Genomic DNA, 14455 nt, shown 5'->3' on the forward strand with positions numbered 1-14455 from the left:
AGTGTTCTCATGTTCCATGCTCAATGTCCAGATCCTTTCGCCTTGGTTGTCTTAGTTTATGTCCATCCTTCCAAGGCTCTGATTGTGGTTTCGTAACTGTTGGGAATTTTTCAGGGTTGAGTTGTCGGCACAGTGCCCAACCCCCAACCTGGTGGACCAGGATTTTCTTTCAGGGTTTACTCCCTTAGCCTTTGAAGTTTCCCTTCTCCACAAGGCACTGGTTTCCCTCTTCTCCCAAGAGGGTGGGTTGGCTCTTCTGCCATCTCTGCCGCTCCGAAGGTCTCCTCCGCCACAGATGTCGTTGAGGTCTTCACCGTCACCCTGGCAAGGGGCCCTTACAAGGTGCTACCATCCGAAGCCAGATGGACCAAGGTTTTGAAAGAGGTATTACTCCTCTAGGTTCCTCCGCCTTCTCAGCCGTTGAGATGACCATCCATCTTCTTCCGCCTTTGGAGCCGTTCACCGTTAGGTTGCTTCTTAGTCTGGCTCCTTACCCGCTAGCCTTCCCAGCATGCTATGCTACCGCCGGCATAGCCTAGGGGATCATCAGAGCACGGAAGCCCCACCACCAACTACAAGGCCCTGCAACCACTAGGTGGGGCATTACGTACATTTTCCTCGTTAATTCCTTCTTTCTTTCTTCCTCTCTCCCTTTCTCCATCTCTCACTTCCTATTTTCACTCCTTCCCCTCTCAATTCTTCCCAATAATTCTACGTATTTGTTTCTCTCAATCACTTCCACTTTTCACTCCTTTCCGCCTCTTCCCTTCCCATTTTCTTCCAATTTATAACTTTTTCTCTCTCCCTCTTTCCTTTCTTCCTCTCTATTCTTTCCCTTTTCTTTACTTTCTTCCCCTCCTTTAATTCTCTCTCTCTGTCCCCTTTCTTTCTCTCTCCTTCCTCATTCTCTCACTTTCTCCCTCTCACATCCTCTTTTTCACTCCCTCTTCCCAGTTATTCTCCCAATTCATCTCATTTTTCTCTCCCTTTTCTATATCTTACTTTCTTCCCATCTAACTAATTCTCTGTCCCTCTTTCTTTTTATCACATTCTTTCTTCCTCTCTTCCAGTAATTCTCTATCTCCCTCTCCCTGTTTCTTTCTTCCTCTTTTCCTCTAATTCTCTATTTTTCCCTTCCCCTCCCTCTCCCAGTTTCTTCCTTCCTCTATCTCTATCTCTCGCATTTCATCCTGTTTGTCTCTTTCTACCATTTCTTCTCTTCATAAATGCGTGTGTGTGTATTCTTTACTTAGGCTAAACAAATTCTGACAATTTCTCATCTACACTGTTTGTCGAGGCCCGAGCTCGCCTAATTCCATCGGTACCCCTTCCTCCCTTGCTTGCTATTTGCTCTAACGATATTTCTCGGCTCCAATACATAACGCAAGGCGTCTTTCGAGTGGGGCAGTCGCAGCACGCTACACCCGGCGGCTGTGCAAGGGCAAAAACGGCATTCCACTAAAAGGGCCCCGTATCGACTCCTACCGCCTCCATCCCAGTCGCTCACCTTGGTGTGACTCACAAGTGCTGAACGAACTCCATGCCCTTCCCACACGGGACCATTTCTTGCGTCGCGGGGGAAGTAAAACGCAACAATGGCTCGCCATCGCAATGGCCTTCAAAACAATGGGTTGTCTGGGGAACATCCACTGACGGAAATAGCTGGAAACAATTTTGGTGAAAATATCAGGTTTCTAATTCGTTGAGCATCTACAAGAGCTGGGTTAACGTAATGAGGTGAAAGGAAGGAAGCAAAAGAAACCGTCCGTGACCTTCGTTCACACTATCATCGCAGCATTTACCTGAAGCAACTGAGGAAAATCATGGAAAAAAACTCACTTAAGATGGTCGCCCGCGAGATATCGACCTATAACTTCCTCAATTAGTATGTTTTTTTTGTAATCTGTTTTGTTATATGGTTCATTTTTTTTATGTGCAATATTTCAAATAATTTCACCATGACTATGAAATACTATTGCTTAATATTCACGCTATTCACGAAGTAACTTCAACATGGTGTCATTATTAATTTTTAAATTAAATGAACTTGGTCAGCTAGGCACTTTTAAACATGAACCAGCAACAAATAATTTTATTTAAATTTCAGGAAACTTGTTTCTCAAATGTCAATAGTGACGTCACACTTTATAGTAAAAATTTAACAGTAGATGCCACTAGTACTTTATGAATAAAAAATCTAGATTACGTACCATTACGAATTTACCCAAGCTGAGTTTCAGACCAAGGAAAAGTCAACATGAATAAATAATATTGACAATTATCCTAGCTTCATCAAGATCTCTGGCTTCATAGGATAACGCGTTAACTTCTAAACCTGTTTTCAAAATATGTGACCAATATATTCAGTACATATTACAACGCGTTTATTCAAGTAACATTAAGAAATGTATAAACACCAGCGGGGGCCCAGGATTAACCACCTAGGGGTGCTGAGGGGGTGCGGAATGAAATTTAAAGGGCGTGACGTTGAAAATATAGAAAAAATTAAACATGCATGTATGCTATAGGCACGACATCAAATACCAAGCAACTGTTAGTAAGTAGGCTTGTATGAAAATATACCAATGTCTTGATTAATTTTTGCTTGCTTGCTTCGACCATAACATGTACAGTGGGATCCATGAGTATTACAGTGCAAATTGTCCATCACCATGTTCATGCACTTTATTTGACCCAATAAGAGCTTCAAGAATTAAAAGAAAACTCAAAGCAAGCTGTTGACAATTTCTGCACAAGCATACATAAAAATCCATCGCTTAAAAACACATAGGATGTAAGGGAAAATAAATGAAAATAGTCATGGACAATTTGCACGGTAATACTCATGGATCCCACTGTACAAAGAAGTAAATGTGGCTTTCCTTTCAGTATGGCTTGCATCTGTAATATACAATAATAGTGGTCTCTCTCTAATATTACGCTCAATTTGTCGACAAGGTTTTGAAAAGTCATAACGTCAATGACACAACAACACGAAAAGAAAAACTAATTTACTTGAATTAACATTTTAACAAGACACGTTTGGTTAAGCTATTTGGTAACTGTAACCAAAAAAGTAGTATTTACTAAAGTTGTTAATTATTAACAAAATTATTAGTAATTCTGAGCACATTTGTTCGATTACTAAAGAGCATTTAGTACAGTGTGATCCATGAGTGTTACCGTGCAAATTGTCCATGTCTATTTTCATTAAATTTTCTCTTACATTCTGTGCTTTTATGCGATGGAGTTTTATGTATGCTGGTGCAGAAGTTGTCAACAGCTTGTTTTGAGTTTTCTTTTAATTCTTGAAGCTCTTATTGGGTCAAATATAATGCACGAACATGGCGGTGGACAAATTGTACGGTAATACTCGGGATCCAACTGAACTGATGAATAATCATTGAATTGTCGTGTGTTTGAACATAGTTGTCAGAAACTATTTTCCGTTATTCCTAACTCTTCTCTGTGTCAAGAGTTAAGGCAACGGTATTTTGGCTGAAAATAGGTTTTGAAAAAGGGGTGCTGAAAGGGGTGTGGAAGAAAATTAAGGGGTGCGCTGGCGTCGCCCCTGATCCAACACAAAAATACTTACATACAAAGTACTACATGAAGTTAGTACAACCCTGTACAGATACAGTGATACTATCCACATCATTGTCAAAAAAAATGTACAAGTGCGGAGGCTCAGAAATGTATTTTTCTTTCCATATTTTATAGAAAAAAATCTTCGTTACGACATAACGACTCGTACAGAAATTAAATTTAAGTGGCTATCCTCGTGACGCGTTTCCCTTTCTTGGATTGGGTAAAGTAATAATGATCAATCCAAGTTCCGATTATTGGGACCCCTGTTCCATATGAATTCGCTAGAATTGCAGTGGTAATATGTGATTATTGCCTGAATTATGTTTGCAATGGTAATTTTATGGTGACTACCACACCAACTGGCCAGGTTTTTTTTTCAAGGTGTGTTTCATGTTCCTTTGCAAAATAGAAAAATGTAGGCTATTATAAAGCACCGTGTTTTTTTGTTTTTTTTTGTGCATTCTCCATATAAGTCCGGTAAAAGTATGACAACCAATGAATGCTGATTGCTATCTCAGTAATTATAAGTTTTCCCCAAAAGTGGGCGTCGAGGCACAAAATCAAGGACGCTCATACAACTTTCGCATAAACATTCACTATACTGTTGCAATATTTTCTCCGTCAGAAATATGCAACAGTGCAGGCACAAATGACAATCAAAAAGGACAAAATTTGAACCCCCGCCCCGACTTCCCCCGGAAGCATGTAGTTTACACAGACCAATTTTTAAACATGATAACGAACAAATTTTACACTATTTTGTTTGAAGGTACCTTTCCATTTGTGGCAATTTGCAACCGTATCAAGGAGCAATAAATAACGTTCATGTACTGGGAAATTAATTAGTGCATGCAAGTATTACCAAGTCGCGCCAATAATGTGTGTACTCTTTATACCGGATTTAACTATACTCTTGTCCCAGGAGTCTCTGGAGCTAGCAAACCAAAACGCGCGTCCTGCACAAGTAGTGACTCGAGACGGCTAGACCAATGAGCACGTGAGAAGGAAAATGAGTGTATGGAGGGGAAAACGCCGGCTTTAGCTACTAGCCTTTTGCAGCAGCACGCACTGCTTTGCTCCGTCCACGAGATATTTCCCCTTCCTCTGCAATTGCTCCGCAGACTTCATAGATATGTCAGCGTTGTCGTCTCGTTGTCGAAGTTGACATTCTTCTCTGTCGGAACCGTCCATCGCACGTGACGACAAAATTTCAGTCAGGTTACACTTGACACGCTGCTTGCCACATACACAGTGTCGCTCGAGAATGAAAACTAACTGTTCATGCTACAATCTATATCGGGAATCTGTGGAGCAAGAGAACGAAAGCAAGTCAATCAACTCGTGAGAGGGGAAGTTGAAAGGGGAAGTGAGTGCATGAAGTGAAGAATGCTGCCAAAGCTATCAACTGTTAGCAGTAGCGCGTACCCTCTCGCTCCGCCCACTTGCTTTCTCCCCTTATCTACCGTTATGCGCGGCCTTGCTCCACAGATTGCTGGGACAGAGTATACGTTGAAAACATTACTGAGATTGTGAAACGGAACTATAAACAGCGTTGCCAGCAAGTTGCTAATAACATCTCTTTCAAACCAACAGTTCTGGCCAACGTCTTGACTTCGTCTCGTACAGTGGAATACATAAGTATTACCAAATAAATTGTCCATCAGCATGTTTGTTCTCTTTGTTTTACGCAAACAGTGCATCAAGAATTTAAACAAAGTGTCAAACAAGGTGTTGACAAACTCTGCTCCATTATCAACAATAATAATTTTCTTAAAAACACGTAGAACACAAGAGAAAATTAATAAAAATAGTCATGGACAATTTGCCGAGTAATACTTGTGCATCAATCACACTGCACAATCAGTCTCAAAGATAACAACAGGCAAATTGTCCAACGCTACATTCCTTCTTTTCCTTCGTTCTATGTTTCTATGGACTGGAAATGTACTTGTACTTCCTATTTCAGTTCTTGAACTGTACACAGGGGAAAACAGAATGAATGAACATGATGGACAATTTGCATATTATTATATTTGCCATTGGCTGCCATTTTGTACAGCCAACGGCAAAGATAATGGTAGGCGAATTGCCCATCGCTATTTTCATTACTTTTTTATTCTACATCCTGCGTTGTTTTAAGGAATAAAACTACGTTAGTTCCAAGCGGGCATTTCCCTCTGCTTATTGATGTCATTGTTTCAATTCATGATCATCACACTGTGTAATACAGACCGAATGAAAATCGTGATGGACAATTTGTCTACTGTTTCTTTTGCTGTTGGGTGTACAACAAAAATGTTACACAAAGAAACGCCAGAACTCAATAATCGCTACCAAGTTGACTACCCACAATGACGTCACTGGAAAGCGCGAAGGCCTTTTCCCAGATGGCTTCGGTAAGGTTCACTCACGGAAAAAGCATTAACACAAGAAAATATCTAAGTTAAGCTGGATATCAAAGGGTTCACACAATTCCATGCAAGGACAGACTGTGTCAAGCAATCATTACCTAATTATCAATTCATACAACTCCTCCTGGTTGAACACCTTGCAGTAGAGTTCTAACACCCTGACACACGCATAGCGCATGCCAGGCCACGGAACTAACGAGGTATCGAACCCCGTGGACAGTGGACAGGGCATGTTCTTCCGGTCCAACATGACGACGTGGGTTGAGGTAGATTGTCAGGCAACATCCTGTCAGAACATGTAATCAATTTAGTCATTATCTACATTTAAAGCCGAAAAATACAGGGTGTCCAGGAATTATGTTTACAACTTCCAATTTTAATAACTCCAATTCAGTTGCATATTTCCATGCTGCTTGTTTTACATGATGTAGAAACTCTTAATTTCCTTTTTCTGTTGAAGATGACTCATTAGTGATTGACCATGTGGACGCCACAGGAGAAAGCGCTATGTGTGTCTTGGTTCATAGAGACTACATCAAACACATAGGTACAGTGGGATCCAGGAGTGTTACCAAGCAAATTGTCCATCATCAAGTTTACTATCTTTATTTTACACAATGAGAGCTTCAAGAATTCGAACAAAACGCCAAATAGGCTGCTAGCAATCTCTTCATCAGCATAAGTAAAAATTAATTCCTTAAGTCATGGACAATTTGCCGAGCAATACTTGTGGATACCAGTGTACAGTCAACGGCAAAGATAATGGTAGGCAAATTGTCCATCATTATTTTCATTACTTTTTATATTCGACATCCTGTGTTGTTTTAAGGAATGAAACTATGTTGGTTCGAAGCAGACATTGTTCTCTGCATATTGACGTCATTATTTCAATGAATTGTCATTACACTGTGTAATACAGACCGAATAAAAATGGTGGTGGACAATTCGCCAACTGTTTCTTTCGCCGTTGGGTGTACAAGGCAAATTTCGGACATCTTCCTGTGGTGTTACGTGAAGGATTCTGCACACCGTACAAACATTGCGGACCTCACTGAACTCAAGTAACGAATCATGGATGCGTTCCACACCATCACAGATGACATGGACGGAAATTGCATTTCGGCTAGATGTGCTCCGTGCAACCAACGATGCTCACATTGAAGTACACACCTGATGGGAGGGGGGGGGGCGTTATGAGTTTCTGCATCATGTACAACAAACAGCATGCAAATATGTGACTTAGAATTGGAGTTATTAAAAGTTGAAGTTGTAAAAATAATTCTTGGACACCCTGTATAATTTTATACACATTTCCAAAAATACTTTCTTTGAGCTGATGCTGAACATTTTACCCTGTGCCAGCATAGATTTTCGAAAAAGCAATGACATTCCAAAATCTGAGAAAGTACATCTACTTAGAATTGCTTACAGAGCATTCATGTGAATGTTCTTTTGGTGCGATATCGCTGTCGCCTAGATAATCGCAATAATTTAATAGAAACGTAGCCACGAATCTATTGCGAATATCTCGACAAAACCGAAAAAAAACTACAATAAGATTCGCATGAATACTCTATAAAAAAATTATAAGCAGATGTAATTTGTCATAATTTGAAATATCACAGCCGTTTTTCCAAATCACGGTAAAAATATCTGTTGAAACAAGCCAAGGATCCAGCAGATTGTAAAACAACCTCTGGTATTAAGCGTTAAGATTTCTCATCGATGAAAAACATTGTTGTGTATAATTTGCAGTTTCTTTAATGTAATTTTACTTGCATTCAAAGAAGTCTATTTGCGTTATTGTAGCTACCACCTTCTTAAGAAAATAACGTAGCTTGATTCATGCTATTCATGGGCGACCGCAAAAAGGGGGGGGGGGGGCGATGGCACTTGACTCCCTGAGATTTCTGCAAAGACTTAATATAATTAAAATTTTGAAATTGTAGCATGAAAACATAGACGAGAGGTGCCTATGCAAATAATGCTAGTGTTGAAGATGTTTTATGAGAACTCTCTTAACTGGGGGAAAGCATCACACCACTTTAAGCACTGCTGCCCCCTCCCCTGTGAAAAGGTCCTGCGGGCGGCCTTCATGCTATTGGACACACCAACAGATACGAAGTATCGAAAGCCAAAACAGCAATAATAAAGTTTTTAAATGTCTGCTTTTTGGTAAAGAAAAAATTATTACTTGCCAGCAACATGGAGACGATGCTTGCACAACCTTAAAATTCTATATTCAAGTTCCATGTATAAGTTTCAAGTATTAATATACTATACAAATGAATAGAATTATCAGTTTTTGGCTTATTTTTTATAAATATTCGAAGAGTTATGCAGTGAGTTCGTTCAAGAGAAAGTATATTGGAATATCATTTTGAATCTTAAACGGAATTTCGAACAGATATTACAATTAACGTTTAAGAAAAAAAAAACAACCACAAAGTGATACACACACATATATACACATAGAACCAAACAACATTTACCTGTACTTATAATATAATCAATAGTGTACAGATCCGATAGAAGACTTGCAACATTTATGCAACATATGGTATGTGAATGGTACAGTTGCTCCCTTAATAATCACAGAAAGAATTGTTTCTTTTATATTAGAGAAAGATAACTGGGCCAATCCATGACAAAGTAATCGTACCACTTCAAAAAGTAAAATTAGTCCAAATACTATTTAAACAACATTAAACTTAAACTTTAGTTTTAGCTTAATGCGGGACACTAAATAGTTACTACTTTGATATTTACGTGTGCTTGAATGGCTTTAAGAATACAGATTAACAAAGAGAAGTTGAAGATGTGATTAAGGTTGTCTCTTTTACATTAAGACTTGAGTGCACGTATAAGCAATGCTCAAAAAAATTGTAATTTTCACAAATAAATTTGGTTATTATTTGAATTTATGAGTTGAAGAGCTTCTTTTCTCCTTTGATATTGTTCAGTTAAACTATTAGGTGAGTAATATGGTATTAAATGGAGTTAATTAATGAGGTATTCACATAGGTCACACACGGAACTTTCTTTTAGAAATTTAACAGTAAAATAAAAATGTTTTCGCTGGAATAAAAGGCATGAGATGAACGGTTATAATCTACACCCACCCCCAAATTATTATGGATAAAAAAGTTGTAAAAATTCATCGAGTTTTCAAGTTGTGTGGTGGTAGGTGAAGCTTTTACCATTACAACCAGGACTCTCGTTATTCTTGAACTGTCCAAAAACAACGTTGTTCACAGACCTCACTCTTCAGGACAGTAACAATGCCATCATTCTGAAACTTTAATGATGATATGGATGAGCTCAGAGTCTTTATTCACAAAATATTTACATTTGAAGCGTGTGATTGTCACACCTGGAACTCCTAATAGATTGGTCCAACTGGTTCTTTTATTGCTTCCTCAATTAGATGCTAGCTACAACACTCGCACACCATTAACACAGTTCTACCAGTTATAATTCATCTTGCTCACGAAAACAAAAAAGCACATACATTTTTAACAGCGTATACCAGAACAGATGTACGAAGAATTACTATCTGAAAGTTTTCATGTATACTATTACAGTACTATTCTCAAACAGGTGATATAATAGCTCAATATGATTCGGTTGTCTTAACGGTTGTCTCCAGTTCGGTTTCTAAAGGAAAATATACTATTCCTGTAGCCATCCTGATAGATTTTGCTCAGGACATAAGAGTGCGCATGGAGGAGCAGTTGCCCCCCCCCCCAAATATTTTTACTTAGAAATTTACTTCAGAAAGATTTTATCGCCGTTTATCAACAATATTGCACTCTTTAAAAGAAAGATGAAATTTTTGCAAACCGATGGAAGGGGAGGAGGGGAATATTTCTTATATAACTGAAATAATCATAGTGGGGCTGTTTAAAACTCTTCTACCAGCTGAGCGAAGACTAACATTATAAAATAGTATATATTCGTAAGACTGCAGAAGGTCACTCTAATGTTGGACCAAGGGTGTTCCCTATGTTATCCACTATTTGTAAATATATGCGGATTCAATTCGCAACTGTGTGTGTGTAGTGAAACTTTTAGTTTAAAAGGGCAGTGCATTTTGTATAGATATGCTTTCCTTTACTTGGAGTAAAAATATGAGTTTCGTACCACATCAGAGGTATGGCATGCATATAATTTCCCCTAAAATTACACTGAATGTAGAGGGGATGGGATTTTCGGGGAGTCTGTGCTCACCATAAAAACGCCACTGTTTTGTACGCACCAATATAAAGTTTGTAAAACAGAGATGAAACGTAGTTTATATTTCCGAGACTGAATTTTCATGTAGGCTTTTGCCCCACGCCCCCTGCTCAGAGGGTGTGCACACGCTTACGACCACGGATGTATCTACCCTTAAGTTTCTAAAATCTAAAAGTTTTTATGACGTCACCTGCGCTACACTTTCACAATAGAAAACTTCGAAATTCAGTGAGCAGTTTCCCGTGGCAACTGCGACAACCTTAGTGTTATACCTGTATCAGAATTTTTTGTAGTAGGTACAGTCATCGGCAATATAAATGAGACACCTATATCCTGAAAACGCTCGCTTTCTTGCGTGGCGTTGTGTGTGTTGCCTAATTCTACGGCGAAATGAAGTTCGTTCATCGCCGTCGAGTTATGCAACAAACATAACGCATAGCAAATGATCTAGTTTTTCCACTTTTATTGCGGGTGAGTGTACCTTCAAGGGCTGGTCTGGTGTATTAGTTGAGGATCATTTATCGACGCGCCTCCATGCGGTGGATTTTAAAGTTATCGTAACCAAGATTTTCGACAACAGATATATGCTATATGTACGGAAGAGAGAATTGATATTTTGTAAATATAGATTGTCAAACTGGATTGATTAAATAGACACAGACAGGTAAAAATTTAACAAGATTTTGCACTTCGTGTTAAGAAAATGATACAGGACTAAGCAATTTATATTACCACAAATAAAGGAATTAGTTTGACAGTGTAACCTTCATTTGTTGCTTTAAAATCATAATAAGTTAATCTTTGACATTTCATTATTGTAAGAATCGAAATATAGCTTTTAAATTTTAAAATTATTTTCCGACATTTTCTACCTTTTCAAAACTCTTCATCTTCTGATTTTCTTCTTCCGGCTCATAGAGGTCACTACAGTAAGATTAATTCTATTTTAGTCATCCATTTTTGAATTTTGACATGTCTCGATCAAAAGTTACACTCGAATTTTTAATTCTTTTAAAATCCTCATTTCATAGGTATCTGAAAATTTGTCTCTCGTAGCATTGCTAAATATCTTTAGTATTAGAAGCGCTTCATTAGGATGTATTATTTATTGGAATGGATTCAATAGGTTTCGGAAAATCTGTAGGAGAAAACTATAGATCGTATACTATCACTGCGTAGTGAGAGATCGGTTAGTTCATTGAAATATCCAGCCTCACTGTTCAATATTTAAGGGGGGGGGACACATTTCACCTAACAGATCGGTAGGTGCCGGTGCTTGCCCCGAGTTGATACCTTCCTGAAGATGAGGCCTGCTCGAAAAAGGTTTATCAACCTATTAAGAAATTTGTAGGAGGATATAATTATGACTAGGGAACGGAACTTTAGGTAAATAAATGTTTTTTTTTTTTTCTGCAATAAGATAGAGACCTTCGTTTTTGCCAAAATTCTGATCATAGCCTTATATGTCAACACAGCAAATTTTATTATACATAAGAACACAGTTTCCAGTTTTCCGTATGTAAATACATATTTTGCGAATTTTCATTTTAAATACATAAAATCGCTCATTGACTTCAGCTACCTCGAAATCCTCGAAGGAAAAATGTTCATTCTCCGCACCTCTTTCATATCAAGAGTGTTAGGTTTGTTTTGTCTTTGAACAAGCTCGCTGGCAGACTTCTGACTTCTCCCTTGGGGGGGGGGGATTACCCCCACTGGATCTAACGCACAAGTGCTAATGTCTAAATGTACAGAATTTTTTGGGGGAAAAACCAAGGTTTTCAAACTTTGTACCAAATTGCAAGTGTTTTGGAAGGTGAAGTAGAGGAAGAGGAAGCTTTGGAATTCTTCAGCGTTAGTGACATTTCGTGCTTCAAATATGCAAGAATTGTTTCTTGTGACGTGGAGCGATCTTTCTCACTATATAAGATGCTTTTTAGAGATAATCGTCACAGATTTACAATGGAGAATTTGGAATGGTGAACCACTGCAACTCTTCCAAAAAATAGCTCACTAAGAGGTAAGCATTTAGAAACTGATTTCAGGTGTTAAAAATGCATGTAATATTTTGTTTTTGTTACCAAATGGTTTTTATTTTTGTCACATATTATCCTGTTTTATCACATATTTTCAACATTTATGACACCAAAAAAAATATTTGACTTTTTTAGCACAAAGTTCCGTTCCCTAATTATGACATTATAAAATGTTGTCCTGTAACTTAATTCATTTATGAGAATGACCCCGCTCGGAAAATGATTAAAGATACCCACCGAAATTCTGTAATTTATTAATTCTATTCTCTCCTACCCCTTGTCTACTGTTGCAGTATGTTAATACGTGGGTCAAATCGCAATCTAATCGATTAAGATAGGCGCAAAATTGAAACTTATATTTGTAAATTGCGGCGGTTAATCTCAAACGCATGCAGCTGTAAAAGCTTTTACGTCACGTTGATGGGTGGCAGATTTGTGAAATTAATCTACCTTCGGGGTGGGTCCGAGGCGAGGATTTAAAAATCAATAGGAGACTATGCCGGACACTTAGTAGGTACTTCGAAATTAGAATGTAATGGATATGAAATTTTCACATAAATCTAATCCACTATAGTCTAGTGACTTATTCCAGATATACCAAAGGGATGAACAATTATAGATTACTTTACGTATATTTTTATAGTTGTTTTAATACATTTTTCAATGCATCGATTATGTTGAGTCCCCTTGTAATCAATGGGCTCGAGATTCGAAACCCGGTGAAGGCACAGTGTTTCGGGTCCCACTTTCAACTGTAGGTCCAGTCCCGATTAACCTACCTGTGAGACTTTTAAAAAAAACTCAAAGAAATCGAGGCGAGAACGAGACTAGATACATCCAGACTTGTCGAGACGAAACCGAGAATTAGACGCACCTTCGAAAAATTTAGATCAGACTTCGCGTCCTAGATTCTAAGCTTTAGTGAACCATACACATGTATGATAGTATTTGAAAACAAAGTAATTTGCTCTGTGACTTACTCAGACATACCAAGCTAATATCCATCTGATTATTAACTTTTTATTGTAATCTGAAACTTAATCCACTAATGAAACTGTGGTTTCAAAAATTGTGGATAAAATGAATTTTTCGAGCATCTTTTTTTTTTTTTTTTTAAGTACAGAGTGGTCACAAAGTAGGCTCCCCTTTTTGTTTTCGACGCTACAATGAGTATGGTGGAATGAGTGATATGGACACATACCTGGTGGTTTAAGAGTCTGGCTGTGTGAGCTCTGTGCCATGTTCTGATACACATCGCGTTGCAAGGGCGTCATTACCTGAATGTGGATTGAAAGAGGTTCCGAAGATTACCCAGTTTACTTTGCCTGGCCTCCCAAGATGTCCCACCCTCACCTCTGGGGGTTCATCGCAGTTAGACGCAGCTGTGGAAGATGTATTCACGAATGTGTCCCCTCCCCCCGCAAAACATCTGCCAGAACATGGCGAAGAATTCGCTTGTGGTACGAAAGTGACTGTCGCCATACCGATATTCAAGCATTCCACCACAACCATAGTAGTGTCGAAAACAAAAAAGGGGCGCCCACTTTGTGGCCACTCTGTAGATTCTTTTGATACCCTCTATACACAGTGAAAAGTTTGTGATGTGATATGGTGTATACATTGCTAACATTATATGTCAAGACGACAGAGACAAGATCTAGAAGAATACCTCCCCGATGGTTCGGATCCCACCTTTAAGCTGTAGGTCCAGTCCCAATTAGCCTTACTGTACACCAGGCCCGTAGCCAGGAATTCTTAGTAGGGGGGGCAAAGTCAATCCCAGGGGGGGGGGGGGGGCAAATTTTTAATATATTGTGTCGCATTGGCAGATATAGCAGGGTGCACTTGCTCCCCTCCCCCAAAAGCTATAAGTAACAGGAAAGGGATGATATCTTGAAACTCCAACGAACAAAAAAAAGTTCGAGCAACATCAAATAACAGTATTTCGATAATGACATTTCCGGGCTGCCAAAGAATACAAAGATAAAGTCTAGTCGGGACTGTATCTACTTGATATTTACAGGTCGATAATGTTAATAGACGATTCATATGTACCAACAGCTTTGAGTTTCTCTGTAGAGCTGATTAAGGGAGCTTTTTACAAATCGTGCTTCATAATGTTTCCCTCTAGTTTCCAGTATGCAAGATTTTTATGCACAAAGGAATCTAATGAGAATCCAACTA

The 14455-nt window shown here is 38.6% G+C and overlaps 1 protein-coding gene across 5 annotated transcripts in view; it reads right to left on the reverse strand.

Annotated features, from left to right (window-relative positions):
* The window catches only part of Lmpt (four and a half LIM domains protein limpet), a 718337-nt gene that overhangs the window by 316713 nt on the left and 387169 nt on the right, over positions 1-14455 (reverse strand). Inside the window, exon 2 of one of the 5 annotated variants that reach the window (XM_083138100.1) lies at positions 6098-6285. The exons of the other annotated variants lie outside the window; for them this stretch is intronic. Coding sequence (XP_082994226.1) covers positions 6098-6249 — 152 coding nt within the window. The 5' untranslated portion in view covers positions 6250-6285. The remainder of the gene's footprint in view (positions 1-6097; positions 6286-14455) is intronic. 5 annotated transcript variants of the gene reach the window in all.

Source organism: Lepisma saccharinum, chromosome 16 (assembly GCF_977018435.1).
Source record: "Lepisma saccharinum chromosome 16, izLepSacc3.1, whole genome shotgun sequence".
Classification (NCBI taxonomy): Eukaryota; Metazoa; Arthropoda; class Insecta; order Zygentoma; family Lepismatidae; genus Lepisma; species Lepisma saccharinum.